At 43.7% G+C, this 18529-nt stretch overlaps 1 protein-coding gene across 1 annotated transcript in view; it reads right to left on the bottom strand.

Annotated features, from left to right (window-relative positions):
- XPO6 (exportin 6) overlaps positions 1-18529 on the bottom strand; it is a 108119-nt gene that overhangs the window by 37659 nt on the left and 51931 nt on the right. The window contains exons 7-9 of the mRNA XM_019648687.1: positions 11788-12241; positions 8486-8612; positions 6315-6424 (exon numbers count right to left, since the gene is read on the bottom strand). Coding sequence (XP_019504232.1) covers positions 6315-6424; positions 8486-8612; positions 11788-12241 — 691 coding nt within the window. The remainder of the gene's footprint in view (positions 1-6314; positions 6425-8485; positions 8613-11787; positions 12242-18529) is intronic.

Here is an 18529-nt window from a genome sequence, read left to right as displayed (position 1 = left end):
GAGCAAACAGGTAAAAGGATCCAAAATATGAGTCAACACACAAAGAACCGAGAAGACACTGACCATTTATCAAGGGAAAGACAATTGACAGATGCCAACTCAAGATGGCACTGACGCTGGAATTACCAGACACTTTGAAAGCAGTGATTATAACCGCCCTCCATGAGCATCTGCAGATGGAAGGGTGTTATGCGCTGGGCTGTGTCCACTCAAAATCCCTATGCTGAAGCCTGAACCCCCAGTATGACTGTATTTGTGGAAAAGGCCTCTAAAAAGGGACTAAAAGTTACGTGGGGTCATCAGGATAGGAGCCTTAATCCAACAGGATTAGTGCCCTAGATGAAGGGACACGAGGGTGTGTGTGGGCTTGCCCGCTCTGTCCTGGGCATGCACAGAAGACAGGCCATGGGAAGACACAGAGAGAAGGCAGCACCGGCAAGCCGAGAGGGTCCTCACCAGAACTGCACCTACCAGCACCTTGATCTTGGACTTCCAACCTCCAGAACTATGGGAAAATAGATTTCTGTTGTTTAGCCTCCCAGCCTGCGGTATTTCATTATGGCAAACCAAGCAAATCCAGAAGGTAAATGATAATGAGAAAGAAACCTGAACTTCAAGTATGAAGGTACAGTAAGGGACCTGGCAAATGTCTGGGTAAATACAATAAACTACTTCTCTCCTGTTAAGATCTTTAAAATATGAATGATGGGTGAAAGCAAACACCGAACATTGTCTGATGGGGTTTTCAGTGTATATAGATGTAAAACATACAGCAACCTCAATATAAAGAAGGGAGCGTAAAGGACCTACATGGTGATAAGGTTTCCACATTACATTGAAGTAATCAAAAAATGTGCAAAGTATATATAATACCCAGAGCAACCACTAAAAAAAAAAATCATCTAATGAGATCTAGTCAAACACTCAATAGATACACTGAAAAGGAAAATTAAATTTGTGTGCAACTAACAGAGTCTCAAAATAAATAAAGCAAAAACTGACAGAATTGAAAAGAGACATGGAGCGTTCACTTCTCTTGGTAACTGATGGCACAAGCAAGACAAAGATAACATGTAGAATTCGATCGACCAGCCTGACCTCACAGATTCACAGAACACTCCAGCCAACAACAGTAGAATACACACTCTTTTCAAGTGCATGATGAACAATCACCAAGAAGACCAGGTCATAAAATGAACCATAACAAATTGAAAAGAGGTGAAATGAAACTGTGTTTATAGATCAATATCAACTAGAAAACAATAATAGCAAGATATATGGAAAAGTCTCCAAATATTTGGAAAGTAAACCAAGAGGAAATCTCAAGAGAAATTTACAAATATATTGGACAATGAAGAGCAAAATGGAACATATTGAAATTTGATGGATGAAGCTAAAGCACCACTTAGAGGAAAATTTATAGCATTAAATGGTTCAATATACAACGGAGATAGACCTATAGGCCTGTATGGATCAAGTCACAGAGGTGATTCCAAAACTACCCCAAATTCTTCTGAGAGTTAAATAAAAGTGTATGTGTAAAGGCAACTACATAGTAGGTGCTCAGTACATACACGATGAATGAATGAACAAATGAACAAGAAATAAACAACTTGGGCAACAAACAGACAAAATTCCAAGTAGGATAACTACTAAGGACTGAAGCGTGATCTTGGATAGCTTTTTCAACTCTATAAGAAATAACTAAGGCCCATTCACTAGCTCTCTGGGGCAGTCAGTGGAACAAACTTCTCATAGCAGGAGCTAGAAAGCTGCTAGAGCCCCATTATGAACCTAGTTAACACCTCTTATTAGTTGTATCAAAATGTCAAGCGTCATAATGGCACTTCCTCATTATTAAGCAGAAAACTCACTAGGAAAAGATGGGCAGCGTTTTTTCTCACGTTCACCCCCATTTGTTTACAGTCCAGTCTAATGTCTCCCGGAACCCCTGGCTGGTCTGTGGCCAACACCTGCCCGTATTCTCAAGACAAAGGGGTTCCCAGGCTATGGCTCAGTAACTTCAAGTTGCTTAACTCACTTCAGGTTGCCTCATCTTCCTGTAAAAATAAGTTTGGACATAGGTGGCTCCCTCCACCTCAACAAGCACAAAGAGAAGGGAAGGAGAGAGAGAAAAGGGAAGAGAACCAACACTTATTTACCAAGCACTTACTGTCAGCCAAGGTACAGGGTATGATCAAACATCACAGCGAATGTTTAAATAAAGAAAATTCATTACAGTGAAAGACATAGTGCCATTAATCACCCCCAAAATACTCGTCCTCGCTTCGCACACACTTATCCCATCGTTCTTGCCACTTTCTGAAGCAGTTCTGGAAGTCCTCTTTAGTGAGGTCTTTAGTTGCACTGTTGTGGCTGCCTTGATGTCCTGAATCATTTTGACTTTGGGGAAGAGCCAGAAATCGCATGGTGCCAGATTTGGTGAATAAAGTGGATGAGGACACACCGTAATGTTGTTATTTGACAGAAATTGCCATATACCAGAAGTGATGTGTGTGACACGGAACGTTGTCATGATGGAGGATGATTGATGGCACACTTTAAAACACACCTTCTCTTAACCAGAGCTCACACCTGACTGACTGCACTGAACAAGATTTTTTTTTTTTTTAAAGATTTTTATTGGGGAATTGGGGGGATGGGAACAGTGCTGAGGAACTGGGGGAAGGGGAACATACAAGTTGCTGTCATTTTTGTTCTTCAATCTAGTTGTGGAGGACGTTGCTTCCTGGCCCAAGCTGGCACCGTCATTGCGCTCTTCCCTGGTGAAGCAGATCAGTCGCCGGCTTCTGGATGGCCGCTCACTGCGGCTGCTGGCCGCTCACGCTGGCTGCTGGCTACACACGGTAGCCCATGGCAACCCACTGCCAAGGGGGCTGCAGCCTACGCCGTCGCCGGCGACTCACCGGCGACTCACGGCAGCCCAGCTCCAGGTTGAGCTGTTGTTCAGCATCTTAGCTGTGGAGGGCAGTGTCACTGGCCCTCATACGTGGGATCCGAACCGGGGCCCTCTGGCATCCCAAGCGAGTTCTTAACCATCGCGCCACTCGGCCGGCCCTGCACTGAACAAGTTGAACCTTGTCACACACTGTTACTAAGGTTCGATGCGCTGCTTCCCGTATTGAAGATCCCTGCCTTTCCATTGGATGGCACTCTGCAGCAGCATTCACTGTATTTTGTGATCACAATGGAAAGGTTCCATGTCACACATCACTTCTGGCACAGCAGTTTCTGTCAAACAAAATGTTACAGTGTGTCCTCATCCACCTTATTCACCAGATCTGGCACCGTGCGACTTCTGGCTCTTCCCCAAAGTCAAAATGATTCAGGACATCGAGGCAGCCACAACAGCGCAACTAAAGACACTCATGAAAGAGGACTTCCAGAACTGCTTCAGAAAGTGGCAAGAATGATGGGATAAGTATGTTCAAAGCAAGGGGGGATATTTTGAAGGGGATTAATGGCAATGTGTCTTTTACTATAACAATTTTTTATTTATTTAAACATTCACTGTATTGTTTGATCACACCAAGTACTTTACACACATTGGTTCATTTAATTTTCTCAACAACTTGTACAGGTACAACCATCCCCAAACTACAAAAGAGAAAAAGGAGGCTGAAATTCAGGTCTCTCCACACCACCTGAAAATGGCGAATCTGGCTCAGGAGCCCCATCAGCAGCTCCGTTCAGCGGGGTACGTTATAGAGCCTTTATTCCCTTAACACTGGGACTCAGGCTCTCTCAAGTGCCCCCATCAGCTCTGATCAAGAAACTCTTAAGTGTCCTCAGTCCTCACTGAGCAAGGGGCATGCAGAGCTCCAATTTCCAAGCTCTGAAGACTGAAAAGAAATCCAGGTACAATTTGTGCTTCTAAATTTGTGGCCTACCATGCCCACCACTTTGTTGTTGTGATGAATGATGAAAACCTTTAAACCACAAGGGACAGGAACTCAGCACTGCCTCTGTGACTTAACCACACCTATGTTTCCCATTGAAGACAAGAAAACATTCTTGACTACTTCCTGCAAGAGCGGTTGTTTCTGAAAGTCTGGCTCACGCCACAGGTGTGATTCCAAAAGCACCAACTTCTTGCAGATACATTTTATCAGCTGAAAAACATCTGATCACGTTTATAAGCTCCTAGTTAAAATGAACGTGGGAATTACCAGCAGCCAGTGCTCTTTATCAGCTGCTTCTCCGAAACTACATACTCTGATAATATCAGGGTCTTTTATAACCTAGAGCGATGGCTGTCAAACTTTCAAAATTTTCATTTAAAAACTTTGAGCACACCCTTGTATCAGTATAGCATGTAAGAGGTGACAGATAAAACATACAATATCTACAGGCAGGTCCCCAGATGATGGTTCCTCTTTAACAGCATAAACCACAGACCAGCTTTGAAGGTTCTGGGTTTGGGTCTTTCTGTTTCATTAAAGGCATAAAAGTGTTATAAGTGTTATGTTTAAAAAAAAAATCATGAAAAATTAGAAAGCCTCATTTAGGATGATGATCAAATGATCACTGAGAAAAATCCCTAGGGGTTACAGCAGGCAGCCAGAACCACAACAGCTGTGCTATCAGCCTGTATCAGATGACAGTGCCTGGGCAGACAGGTCCACATCTGCAGGAGGACTAAAGGCCTTTAGGCTGTCCAGGGGCGCTTGTCACTGAACTCCATAGTCACCACCGCAGCCCAATGGCAACATCTTCATCCGTTAGCTATTATCACTGTGGGGTCATCTCTATGACCATTTGCTGAGTGCTGACACGTGCTAGATGTCCCAAGTATCTTACATACATGATTTTCCTGAATCCTAACCATCCTCCAACAGAGCTATTAATTAGTATGCTCATGTTGCAAGAGGAAATGTGGTCAGCATCTAACCTGACCAAAAGTTACACTGCAACCATGAAGCAGAAAAAGAATTTAAGCTCTACACCGCTGCTCCTTCTACTGGTTGGTACACTAATCTGAATAAGTGTGTATTTGAAAGTAATAATATGTTACTGTACTTTGATCAATGGAACCACGTTCTCCACACCTAAAGCACAACCGTACTGTGCTTTAAAAAGCATTTTCATTATTACTCATTTCCCTAGTTTATTTTTCCAACAGCCTGAGAGATATGAAAGAATATCTACCACTAAATACAGCAAAATCAGGCACAGTCCCCGGACCAAAGGATGCAACTGTCAGGCATCCAAGAAAAACAATTTGGTGGAATTACTTTTTCTTTGAAGAATATCATTCAAAAACATAATTACTTACAGCTGGCAAATTCACCAAAAACAGGATCTACTGTTGTGTAATAAGGTTTCTGATACATGATATACTACCATAGCCACATTGGACCCGGCACCATAGCAACTTGGAAGCTCTTTTGCAATCACAAAAATGATGTTAGGAGAAAAAAGTGCAAATGTTTAAATTTGGAGTGCACATATTCTGCTTAGAATTTTTGAAAACTCGTAAAACCTCAGCAACGGAAAGGGTTTTAAAGGATCGGTCCACGTACTGAGCACTCATAATGTGCCAAGGGTTCTAGATACACCAGCTCATTATTTCATTTCTGAATAATGAAATAATGACCACAGTGTACAGGAAACATACTTTCTGCTTGTAAGCAAGAAAAATGGGCTTGAGAAACATGGGGAAAAAGCATTTCTCCATTTCTGTTTTTAAAAAATACAATAAGAAGTACAAAAGACATCTCAGATTGTGGGATTATGGTCAATTTATCTTTTTTTATTTTTTTCTATCTTTTCCTGGTTTCTAAAATAAATACCTTTCTCATGGCAAGTACTTATTTATTTAGGAAATGTTCAAACACATACAAAAAAATGAAGAAGACAATGGAACCCAAGTTCCTATCAACCAAGTTCAACATCAATTATCAACACGTGGCCAAACACTTCCCCTGTCCCCAGTGGGTTACTTTAAAGCTAATCCCAACTGTCACATCATTTCACCCCAAAAAATACTTCAGTTTGTATCTCTAACATAGTGCCATTAAAAGAAAACAACACAAAAACATTAACACACCTTAAAAAGTTTACATATTACTTTTTTAGTCAGAAAGCAAAAAAAAAAAAAAAAAAAAACATTTTCAGAAAATGAGATATTTAAGAGGAAAAAAGGAGAAGAAAATACTCAATGGCATTACTAACTAAACAGCCTACGGGACTCAGTTTCTCTAACGGGTCTGGCTGCACGGCAGCCCCTTTAGGCCATAAGAAAAATGGACAAAGGTGTCTTATTTCCAGTTATCAGTGTTTCTGGGGTTTACCTGTTGAGAACTGCTTCCTTGTCTCCCAGACGACTTTTAATTTTACTTGTCAGATAGTCCAGAAAGAGCGTCCAGATATCCAAGCAAGAGAAGTAACCTTCATGAGTAGGCTGGGGTGCAAAAGAAACCCAGACAATACAATTACTTAACGCAAACACTCCTGAGAAACACACCCACTGGTTTACTTCCACCAGAAAGTTACAACTATAAGCCAAGATGCCCTGGGAGCCCCAGTAACCACAACTGGTGTCTTATGGTGAGTGTTCACAATCGGACCCCATTGAGCCTCACAGGACAAGGGTTCCATGGAAAACATCATTAGGGAGATACTACGCAGGACATACTGGGTTACAAATAAGCCCAGCGAACACCTAGCTTAAATCGGAGACTGTGCTGAGGAGGGAGGGCTCTTACACATCATCCACTTCAAATCTATTTTACAGAGAAAGGAAGTGAGGTCCAGAGACAAGATTTACTCAAGGTCAGGGGAGGAGCAGGCCCCTTTATCCCCAGCTAATGCTCTTTCCACTGCAAACCATCAGAAAATCAAAAATAAGTTTCGGTGGCTCCAAAGGTGCCAGATGGACACATCTGAACAGTAGGAAAGTGACACTTGCCACCTTACTATGGAACAGACTGACATTGAGCTTGTAAATTCTGACCCTTGGGCATTATCTCGTCTGCACAAGTCGGTGTGCAACAGGCTAACAGCAAACTTTAACCTGGTGCTGGTAAGGACAGAGGAAGGAGAGAGGAGGAAGTGTCTGCAGGGTCCTAGTGCCGGGCCACTGTAATGACCAGTTTCAGAGCCTGGAGATTCTATTTTACGCAAAACCCAAGCGTTAAGCTCTCCAACACCTAGTCCTTCTCATACACATTCAGTTTCGACTTGTGGTCCCCCAGCCCCTTACACATCCACTCAAATTCATGAACCTGCAAGAACTCTTTGGTTTTATTTCTGATTGCTTCACTGAGGCACGTAACTGGTGGCAGGATCAGACTGGAAAGAAATAATACCATCGTCTTTTGGGGTCAGTTTTCCTCCCATTTCTGATCCATAAGGAAATCCAGTTCACAAGGGCATGTACTGAGTTTGCCCAAAGGGTACCTAACATTAGGTGGTGGCATGATGTGGGAGCTCTGTGCCCAGACTGATTCTGAGACAGAAGCCTGTTACTCAGAGAACGGGCAGATTCCAAGCTCACAGTCCGCAGAGCAGCCCTGGAGCCAGACAGCTGCCACTCAGTCAGGACCACTGACAGGGCCACCCTCAGACAACAAAACGGCCGTGTCCTGTCTCCACTTCGTACTCTGCAAACTCCAGGATGTCCAGGAGATGAAATGAAGCAGAATAAGCAGAAAAAGCAATGAATATGCCACGTGGACATCAGATGGGTAGTGGTGGCTGGCACTCGACTGGCGTAGCCAGGAAATGTAGTCTCAGACCCATTTTAAAAATGAACCTGTATTCAGATTTACTTTTTGGATTCCCTAGAGTGTAGACTCAGTGGCGGCAAGGACTTTGAGGGTTAGATGCCCGGCTCCTGGGATATAACAGGAGTTCCAAAGCTATTTGGTGAATGGGGGAAAATCCTGGATCCACCGAAACTCAGCTCTGACAGCTTCGCTCTAACCTCCTTCTGGGAAGTTCCAGTGACAGTTACAGAACTAGAAGCCTCAGTTCAGACTTCTCCTCTGTTTTGCTTCTCCAACATAACAGTAAATAAGAGCACAGACTCCATGGGTTCAAATCCTGGCCCCACTGGTTACCAACTGTACAACCCTGAGCAAGTTACTCTCTGGGCCTCAGTTTCTTTGTCTGTAAAATGGAGACAACAGTGATGATGACAATGCCACCTACCTCGCAAGGCTGTTTTGAAGGTTAAATGTGTCAATCTTCACACAGTACACACTACATAAATATCTGGGAAACAAAGTACAGTAAAACCTTGGATTGCGAGTAACGTGGTTTGTGAGTGTTCCACAAGACGAGCAAACATTTTTAGTACATTTTAACGTAGTAAACGAGCGATGTCTTGCAATATGAGTACTGGTAGTTTGGTTCCGGAACGAATTATGCTCACAAACCAAGGCATTACTGTAATTCTTCCTCCTGAAGCTAACAAGAGAGCCTGCTTGGGGAGGAAGTGCTTGGCCGTTCTGTGCTTTACCTGGTGAAATGTGTATTTGAACAAAAGCGTCAAAAACTCCACCACGGGAAACTGGGAGTAGGACTCAATCCTCCGCAGGTGAACGCTCACGAAGAGCCGCAGGAAGTCCGTGAACTTCTCGATGTAGCTAAAGAGACAGAGAGACAAAGGCGACTATGAGAAGCCAGGCTACTGCCTTGGGAGGGAACTCAAATTCAATCCAAATTGCTGTCAGTACAGATTTACATTTTCAGTGAAAAATATAAAGGCCTGCAACAATTACCTACAGGTCAGGCAACCCTTCATTCCTTTACCACCTGAAACATAGCAGAAAAGCAACTTTAATCCTCAGACACCACACATGAAGGCATCTTATAAAGCTAGTGCGCTCAGACTTCCTATCTCATTAGTGTTATGACCCAATGAAAGTGAAGGGGAACGGTGCCAAAAAGTCGGGGAGCAGATCACGCGTGTCATTTCAATGTGGCCAGTCTGGGAGGCTGGCTTTCTTGGCTAGGAGGCCAAAACATTAAAATGCATGGGGTTAAAAACACAAGAACCAAACCAGGCTGTCCAAAAGACATGGATGGTGTCCCTGTAAGATGATCAGGCTTGTCCGTTAATTAAACACCACACATCCCAATCCACTCCAAAGTGATTTCAAATATCAGGGAGGAAAGCTGTTGGAGCTAGACAAGCCTCAGGACAATTTATCGATGCTTCATTTTACAGGCGAGGCCCAGAGCGGGAAAGTGACCGGTCCAAGGTCACTCGGCCAGCTCCTGGCCGAACGGGACCACCATCCACTCCCAATCCAGGGCGCTTACTTTTCACAGCACAGTGAATCCCCAATTCGTTTGTATTCAGAAAAATAAGTGTGGGTCACAGCCCAAGGATAAGAGATTTTTGGCTATTAAATACACAGCACATCACCACTCTCACATTTCAGACACTGTCATTTGAAGCCCCTAAATACCAAAAGGTGATAGAAAATGAGATGGACATATCTCCATAAATCACATTTGAAACCAAACAAAAAAAAGCAAAAACATACAGGCCTTAGCCAAAAATTAAATAATGGCTAAAACCAATTCTGAAACTCGTAACTGCAAAAAACTATTTTTGAAAGCACAGATATATGAAATAATGAAGGGAGAGAGGAAGGCTGCGACTCAGAGGAGCTGAACTGGCCCATAAATAAAATGTCCCATGGCTCCTGGGACCGATGGCGCTGACGGGGGCCAACCCGTCAGCCTGACCTCCACACATGTGTAAACTTATTTGCAGCTTAAAAACAAAAAAAACCATTAACATGTTTGATAAGGATCATGGGGCCAGCCAAATCCTTGAAACCCAGTAAGGCACTGAAATCAACCGTTTTCAGAGCTCGAAAAGTACAAAGGGACTTCTCTCTGATGCCCTCCATCGCTGACAGTTACGAGGCTCAGCTTGTTACATCACATTTTCCCATGGATTTGCAGAGTCGCCAACTAGTCGCTGCTCTTTAGAGATGCACTCAACTCCCTCCCACCCATAAAAGAACACAGAGAAGTCGAGGGTAAAATGTCGCACAATCTCAATTTTATTTTCATCTCCAACCCAATTTTGGAAAGAACACCAACAAGGCCGTTCAGGAGCTAAAACTACAGGTTTATTTCACCTCATTTTCTTTCCCTTGCCCACCTTCTGGTACAGGTGCTAATGAGCAGTAGAAAGTTAGGAAAAAGGCAGTGGAGGAGGAGAGGAGAAGCCAAGGGCCTGGTTAGGAAGCTCCTAAACAACCGAGGGTGGCCTTAGCTGCTTAGAATTAGTGGTAAGGGACCCGAGAGGCAGGAAGCAAGCACACAGTATACTGTTTATGTCACCTTTCTGCTCCCAGGCACCTCTCAGCTTTCACGGGGCAATAGGAAGCATAGGATTAAAATATAAAACCAAGAGCACAAAAGTTACACGTAACACAGTCAGTACAGAGATAACCCATGACGTTTCTATACCACCCAAAGGTAAGCCGTAACACACATTATGCTCCAAGTAAAAGTCAAAACAGCTGATATCTGATGATCGGTACAAGCAGCGAGGTTTTTTTTAAACATACAAAAATACAACCTTTCTTAACCAAAGTAGAAAGAATATAAATTTTTTTGTGTTTGAATACTGCTGCTTTTGAATTCATAGAGGAAGCTATTACCCAATAATGAAAAAGAAAACACATTACCACACTGAATTATGAGTTCTTTTGTGACCATACAGAGAAAATTTTACACAGAGCTTGTTTATAATGAAGCAAACCAACATCATCTTATATACCAATATTTTTAACCTTAGAAACTTATTAAAATTGCTAAATTTAAAAGGCACCAAAACTATCTTATCTTTAGGCACTTGATTTTACATTCTGCAATTTACTCTAAGGAAAAGGAAATGACTTCACTCTATATAGCTTAATAACAAAAACAAGCCCAGGAAAATTTATTAAAATACTAACGTTGGCTGCCAGGCAATCTATACACATTTATGAATTCAATACAATTTATCTGCTTGGAAATTTGCAGTCAACGTGATGTTGTTAATGTAAGTTTCCAATTTTCTCTCATTTTTACCCCGCAGTAGCATCATATGAATGAAGGTTGTAACCCAGGTAACTGACATCATCTGCGAGGAAAATAACGAGACCAGGTGCCTCGGGCACTGTGATGGGAGTCATCATCTAGAGCACTTCAGAAAGAAAGGCTAGGTGGCTTTAGGATCCACTCAAAAGGACAATGACAAAGACGCAGGTGTGCGCCACACTAATTAACCTGTGCCCACGTTAACACTCGCTCCTTTCTTCTGATGCAAACTTGCCATCTGTGTAAAACTTACAACAGCAATGACATTCCCATAGGCTGCCTGATGTTCACTTGGGGAAAGTCAAATAGTAACAACTGACAAGCCACACCAAGTGAGAAAGGGTGACTGTAACTCCTGTACCTCAGCGACCTCCTCTCCTGGTCTTGGCTACGCATGAGCAGAGTCTCAGCTCCTGCACCACATCAGACCTGCAGGCAAATAGTGAGGGGGGAAGGGGGGGACAGCAGGTCGGGGGGAGGGGGAGAGACAACAAACCTACACAATTCACAGTCACTGTGCAGACTCACCTCATTTCCCCTCACCACCCGAGCCCTTCCAGCTAAGCTGGGACTTACTGTACACACCTACCTTTCCATCCTCATCAGAAGCCCACATTCTGAAACCAAAGAGGGTTACAGACGCCATGCAGCCCCCCGATACCTGGCCCTGGCCCTTTCTCAGGGCACAGCCAGTGCCACGCCTGTTTTCATTACCTCTCATCGAGCTCTTCTAGCCTGCTCTTCACCGTGTGGGCATTGTTATCCTTGGTGATTTTCTGCAGGAGGTAGAAAGTCTGCTGAAACATCCGCAGCAGGTACTCCTCGAATTCCATAGGCACGCAGTTCTTGGACATGAGTTCATTGATGCAGGACATGGCCAGGACCCCGAGCCGGCCGCGCTCCTGACCCAACACACAGTTCTGGCTGCTGCCATTCACTGACGTCATCTTTCTGGCCCGGATGTCACAGCCAAAGCGCGCAAAGTGGAAGATGGTGGTGAGGAGGGACGGGGTGATGCTGGCAGACAGAGGAATCCAACTGAAGAGGTGGGCCAGGCACTCCAGGGCCAGGGAACAGACATACTCACTGTCCGCATCGAGGATGGGGATGGGCTGACTCAGCAGTTTGGCTGAACTAGGGCTCTGCAGCAGGTTACTCAGTAAGTCACCTGGAAACACAAAGGGCTTCTAAGATCCGCACCATCAGACCTCTGACAAACCCACTGCTACTGTTAAGTAGCAGTTCTCACACTTTGGTCCAAGACTCTTCAGGAGTTCACAAATTCAAAACTATTTTTTAAAAGAATGATATAATGCTATTTTCCTTTCTCACTTTTACTGTCTCACAAGTGTACAATAGAGCTTTCCAGAGGCTACATGACATGTGCTATCCAACGAGAGAAAGCAAAAAGCTTTCATTAAGCCACCTATTAGAGATTTGCAAAGACGTAAAATAATGTCGCTCTTCTCAGTAAATGCTTTTATTTGCTTTGGAAAACAGTTATTTTTCACTAAAATATGCTTATATATAATGAGTTCATCACAGTTATTTTTAAATGAATAAATATTTATAAATTTTCTTGGTTTTAATATCAATAGATATAACCCACAAAAGTCTTTGAAGACCTCAATGATTTTTATTTAAGAGTCCTGGGTGAGGGTGGGCAAAATGGGTGACGGAGGTCCAAAGGTACCAACTTCCAGCTACAAGCAAAGTAAGTCCTGGGGATGGCACCTCTAGCACGGTGAATACAGTTAACAATATATCTGAAAGCTGCTAAGAGAGCAGATCTTAAAAGTTCTCATCTCAAGAGAAAAAAATTTGTAACTTTGTGTGGTGACGGATGTTAACTAAGCTTATTGTGGTGATCATTTCACAGTATACACATATATCAATCAAATCATTATGTTCCACATCTACAACTAACACCGTGTTATATGCCAATTACATCTCGAGTTTTTTAAAAAAAGAGTAAAGGGGCCCAGAGACCAAAAATTTGAGAACTAATTGCTGGGCTAGACAAGGTGAGGTGTGTGGGCCTGCGCTACAGGCACCACCGTGGGCTTGTCAGAAACACAGATTATCAGACCCCGTCCCCCAACACCTACTAAAGTGGACCCAGGAGAGGCAGGGCCAGGAATCTGCATTTTACAAGCTCTCTGGGTGATTCTTAAGCTTGCTTAGTTTTTGAGAAGCACTGGACAAGGAAATCATGTAGAATGAAATGGTGGGGTGGGGGGGGCCTAAAAAATGATTTCAGAAAAGACAAAACACGAAAAATATTCAAAACTAACAAGGAGAAAATTTCCCTGAAGTAAAGATGTGACTATACAAAATAAAAGGACTTACTCAAAAAATGATAAAGAATAAGGAAGAAATGTAGGCAGAAAAGCACAAATACAGTGGAGAAAACGCCGATTTCAGACCCCTCCAAGCCAGAAACAGTAATGCAGCCTCTCCAAGTTCCAGGGCAAAACTGACTTAACCCAAAGCTCTCCTGTGAGTGTAAAGGTGGCATTTCCTCAAATGTGCAAACACTCAAATAACATTGCTCACAAATTCTTCCTAAGGAGGATACTGAACAATGAAACCATGCAAATAAAGCAATACATAAAAGTAAAAAATTAAGGAATGGAGAAGCTATGGAAAGGGACTGATGCAAGCATTGAATATAGAATCGAGACCAAACAAACATAGGACTTCCAGGTCAGTAATGCACTGTCTCATCTTCACCAGCAAGAAGTCTCTAAATATACGTTCTAAAATTCAAATATGTAGCAAGAAATTGGTTTTCATAACCTTTTTTTCTTAACCTTAGAGGCTCCTTTTACAAACTAATATTCTTTGTGGGAAAAGCATCTCAAGGTCAGCAATTCCTTCCATTTAATTCCTTTTGTTAAATCCAAGTAAAACAAAAATTTATTTTTATTAAAAATAAAACTACGATGGGCCAGCCGAGTGGAGCAATGGTTAAGAACTGGCTTGGGATGCCAGAGGGCCCCAGTTCAGATCCCACATCTGAGGGCCAGTGACACTGCCCTCCACAGCTAAGATGCTGAACAACAGCTCAACCTGGAGCTGGGCTGCCGTGAGTCGCCGGCGACGGCGTAGGCTGCAGCCCCTGTGGCAGTGGGTTGCCATGGGCTACTGTGTGTAGCCAGCAGCCAGCATGAGCAGCCAGCAGCCAGCGTGAGCAGCTAGCAGCCGCAGTGAGTGGCCGTCCAGAAGCCGGCGACTGATCTGCCTCGCCCGGGAAGGGCGCAATGATGGTGCCAACTTGGGCCAGTGAAGCAACGTCCTCCACAACTAGACTGAAGAACAAAACAACAGCAACTTGTCTGTTCCCCTTCCCCCAATTCCCCAGCACTGTTCCCAACCCCCCAATTCCCCAATAAAAATATTAAAAAAAAATAAAAAATAAATAATAAATAAAATAAAAATAAAACTACGATACAATGCCATTTTGTCTTTTCATTCAGTTTTATCTCTCTTATCTGTATCTGTGTATAGAGAGATAACTGGAATGATGTCATTTTTGTACGGTTGAACACTGGGTAAATTTTTATTTTATTTTGTACCTTAACAGTTCTCAAATGTTTGGGTCTCAGAACCCCTTTAATGTTCTAAAAAATTACTGAAGATGACAAAGAGCTTTTGTTTATGCAGGTTATTTCTATTGGTATTTGTCATATTCGAAATTAAAACTGAGAAGTTTTCAATTTAATTCATTTAACAACAATAAACCTATTACATATTAGCATAAATAACTTATTTTCAATGAAAAGGCTATGATTTGCTTCCCCCAAATTAGTGAGAAGAGTAGCACAGTTTTTACATTTCTGGACATCTCTTTAATGTCTGGCTTAAAATTAAAAGGTAGATTGATTCTCTCATCAGTTTCTGCATTCAAGCTGTTGCAATATTATTTTCATTGAAGCATATGAAGAAAACCCAGCTTCGCCTAGATATACAACTGACAGAAAAAGTGTTTTAGTGGTTTTTCCACCTAACAGTAACTATTCTTTAATGTAATGTTAAAATGTGATGCGTAGTCATGTCTTCAAAATTAACTGCTATTCGGTATACTCATGAGAGAATGAGATTAAAAGTGACAAACAATGTCTTAGTATTTTTATAAACACCTATTTGACCTTTGGGACCCCTGAAAGGGTTTGGGGGACCACTAGGGGTCCCCAGACCTACTGAGAACTGTTGCCTTCCACTAAAGTTGGATGAATCTGAACAAATTTGTTAACCTTTCTCAGCCTCAATCTCCTCAGCCATTAAAATGAGGATTTTGTGACTTATTATTAATAATACAGAAGTTAATTTCCATTGTTAGAAACAGATTAAAAGCTGTCCCTTGGCATTTTATCTGGAAGCATGTTTGCTGGTTTCTGTTGTGAAAGAGGTGTGTGTAACACCCGATGAGACTCACGACCTCAGCTACCCGAGATGACAGTCAGAGAACCTGGCTACAAAATATAAAGGGAGACGTACATTCCAGTAGGATCTGCAAACGTTTCGGTTTGTTTGCACTGGACTGATGCTTCTGATTTTTGGAATCGCTGTGGTGGCTTTCCATGTGAGTCATACCACTTTCTCTTTCAGTGACACTGACTATTTCTGGTATGACTTTGTTCATCATCCGTGGGCTGGTGGCCACTTAGGAAAGATGGAGGAGTCAGAAGAAACCTCCCCCAGCCAACTAGCATTCGTGGGGTGTATGCTTACCCAGGATCACGCTGAGGCTTTAGCAATGGAGGAACCAACAGACACCACCTCAGTATAATCTTATATTAAAACCAGACATCTTTGGGCCCATGGACCTTTTTAAAAGCCTCTTGAACATTTTTAAATAGAAATAAACTCTGGCTTTAAAAACAAAAACCAGAGAAGTCCCCACTGCTTGGCTGAGAAGAGTTTTCGCAGGATGGGAATGTTGAAGGAGAACAATGTCGACAGTAACGCCATGCTGTTACCGTGTGCCAGGCGCTGCACTGAGCGCTTCACACACATATGCTGACCTAATGCTCACAGCTCTGAGGTGGGTACTACCTCAGAGCTGTGTTTACAGCCGGTCAGAGTAACTGACACAGAAGGACAAGGCGTCCCCCTTATTCCGCAGCTGGTCAGAGGGGAGCTGAAACAAACCCCAAAGCCTACGCTCCACCCAGAAGGCGGGTCATCTGAAGAGAGTACGTAACCAGGAAAAAAAATCAGTAGGAAAGTTCAGGTGCAAATCGAGGAAAAGCTGGATGATCTAACATCACATGTAAAATGGCACGTGGACACTGTGACCTCAACTACAGAAAAACAGAAGGACAAAGACCGGACGGGATCAGGCAAAGGTAAAAATTACTGAGCTGGACAGGATGACCTATGAGTTTTTTCCTCAAAACAGGAATCTTTTAACACTGTTTCTCAATAAAGGTGACTTTACTCTACTTTAAATGTTTCGAGGTATTATCGTAGATTACAAAAGAGTTTTTCAAAAACTGTATTTTAATCAAAGTGGAAGCGATCACCACACGACGGACTCTGTTTCATGCTGTGGCATTTCCAATGCAAATCCTGAGCGAGCTTTAACCAGCTACCTGGGTCAGAGGGCACCTGTGAGTGGGTGAAGTCATGCTCCCTGACCTGGGCCGGGCCCTGGCAGCAACATGCACCCCATGCCCCAAGAGGTGTGGGGCAACTCTGGGGCATTACTGACCTGGGAGCAACTCAGACGTGTGGTTGCAACACCTATAATGAGCTTTCGTGCAAAGATCCCCTTGGTTCTTTTTCTTTTTTGAATTATTGAAATTTTCTGTTTTCTATTGGGTTCTACATTTACTGACTCCGAGTACCCCAGCCTCAGCATTTGGGGCTGGGTAATAATCCCTGTTGTTCTGGGCGCTTAAGGGTATATAGCAGCACCCCTGCCTTCACTCGTCCGATGCCAGTAGCACTCTCTCCTCCAGTTGCTGTAACCGAAGGAACCCCTCCGCATCGCCAGACGCTCTGCAGGCGCAGTCGCCCCAGGTGAGAAGCACTGACTTAACTGCAGCCTCAGTGCAGTAAAATGGGGGAAACTATTCAACGTGCCCACAGGGGGAGAAAGCAAGATCCTAGGAGCTGTGAGTGACCCTCCCAAGTCCCACCTTTCTCTAAGTAGCTTATAAAGCAATATGGGAAAACACTTGCAAGTGCACAAAGATATGTAATTTGGAAAGAGTCTAAGAAAAAAACCGGAAGGTATAAATTGTTCTCAATCCATCCAAGCTGTCTGCACCCTGAAAATCTTCCATCACCACTGCACGCACAGATCTGTATCTGAAACGACACGCCGGATGGACGAGAAAATTTTACTGTAAAACAATTACAGTTAACTCAGAATTGCAGCATTTATTTATATGCAGAATTTCATTTTGTCCATTTGTCTGAGCAAAATGAAGACCAGAGGAGACTAAGAGGGCTGAGGCTGCGCACGTGCAGACAACAGCAACAGCCACAGCAGGCAGGGGACACAGCCACATCTTCCCTCATTTCATTCTCAGAGGACAGCTGAGGACATCAATGGTCAGAGAAGGTACACAGTGAGGCAGAGCCAGGACTCCAAAGCAGGACAAGGAGGAGGCCAGAAGTGGTGACAGTGACCAGGAGAGCCCACTTAGGACAACTTAGGACAGGGCACCTAACCAGGATGATGGGGTCGCATCCCTGGTCCACCCCTTACTGGGAATGGGGCCTCTGGCGACTTACGGACTCCCCATGAGCCCCAGGTTCCTTGTTTGTAAACGAGACATAAAACCATCATCTCCTTCACAGGACGCTGGCCTGGTGAGGGGTGTTTAGGAGAGATAAGGCAACAATTTGAGGAACTAGTCTGAGACAGAAACCACACAATCCCTTGAAGACTTTTTCTGTACCGAAGGACTGTTACAGTAGTTGTTGCAGGAACTAGTCCCTGGGCTTTGTTCTTTGAAAGAGATCAGATAGAACACAAACAAGACAGAGGCTGAGAAAGGAGACCAAGGCCCCCAGGCCTGTCTGCCGGGAGCTGCCCAGGGATTCGGGCAGGGAAATGAGAGCCCAGCAGGGGCTGCTGAAGGGCGGTGTGTAGGAATTCCTCGGTTACTCACGGGGCCCTACGGTTTCTCAGAATGAACTTCTTCCATAAAACTAAGCTTATGGTCAAGAAAGCTAGACAATTTTCTAGAAGTTTTGCTGCTTAACTTGGTGTGTTAAGTTCACAAAAGCCATTGAGCATAAAAGCATCAAAAGAAACGATTAGGGCCGGCCGAGGGGCGCGTTGGTTAACGGCTGGCTTGGGGACGCCAGCTCCGAGCAGCAGGGCCCTGGTTCGGATCCCACATGGGGGCCAGTGACACTGCCGTCTACAGCTAAGATGGTGAATAACAGCTCCACCTGGAGCTGGGCTGCCGTGAGTCGCCGGCGACGGCGTAGGCTG

Source organism: Hipposideros armiger, unplaced genomic scaffold, assembly GCF_001890085.2.
Source record: "Hipposideros armiger isolate ML-2016 unplaced genomic scaffold, ASM189008v1 scaffold_126, whole genome shotgun sequence".
NCBI lineage: Eukaryota > Metazoa > Chordata > Mammalia > Chiroptera > Hipposideridae > Hipposideros > Hipposideros armiger.
The sequence above is the reverse complement of the archived record's forward strand: the minus strand, read 5'-3'. Positions and strand labels throughout refer to the sequence as shown.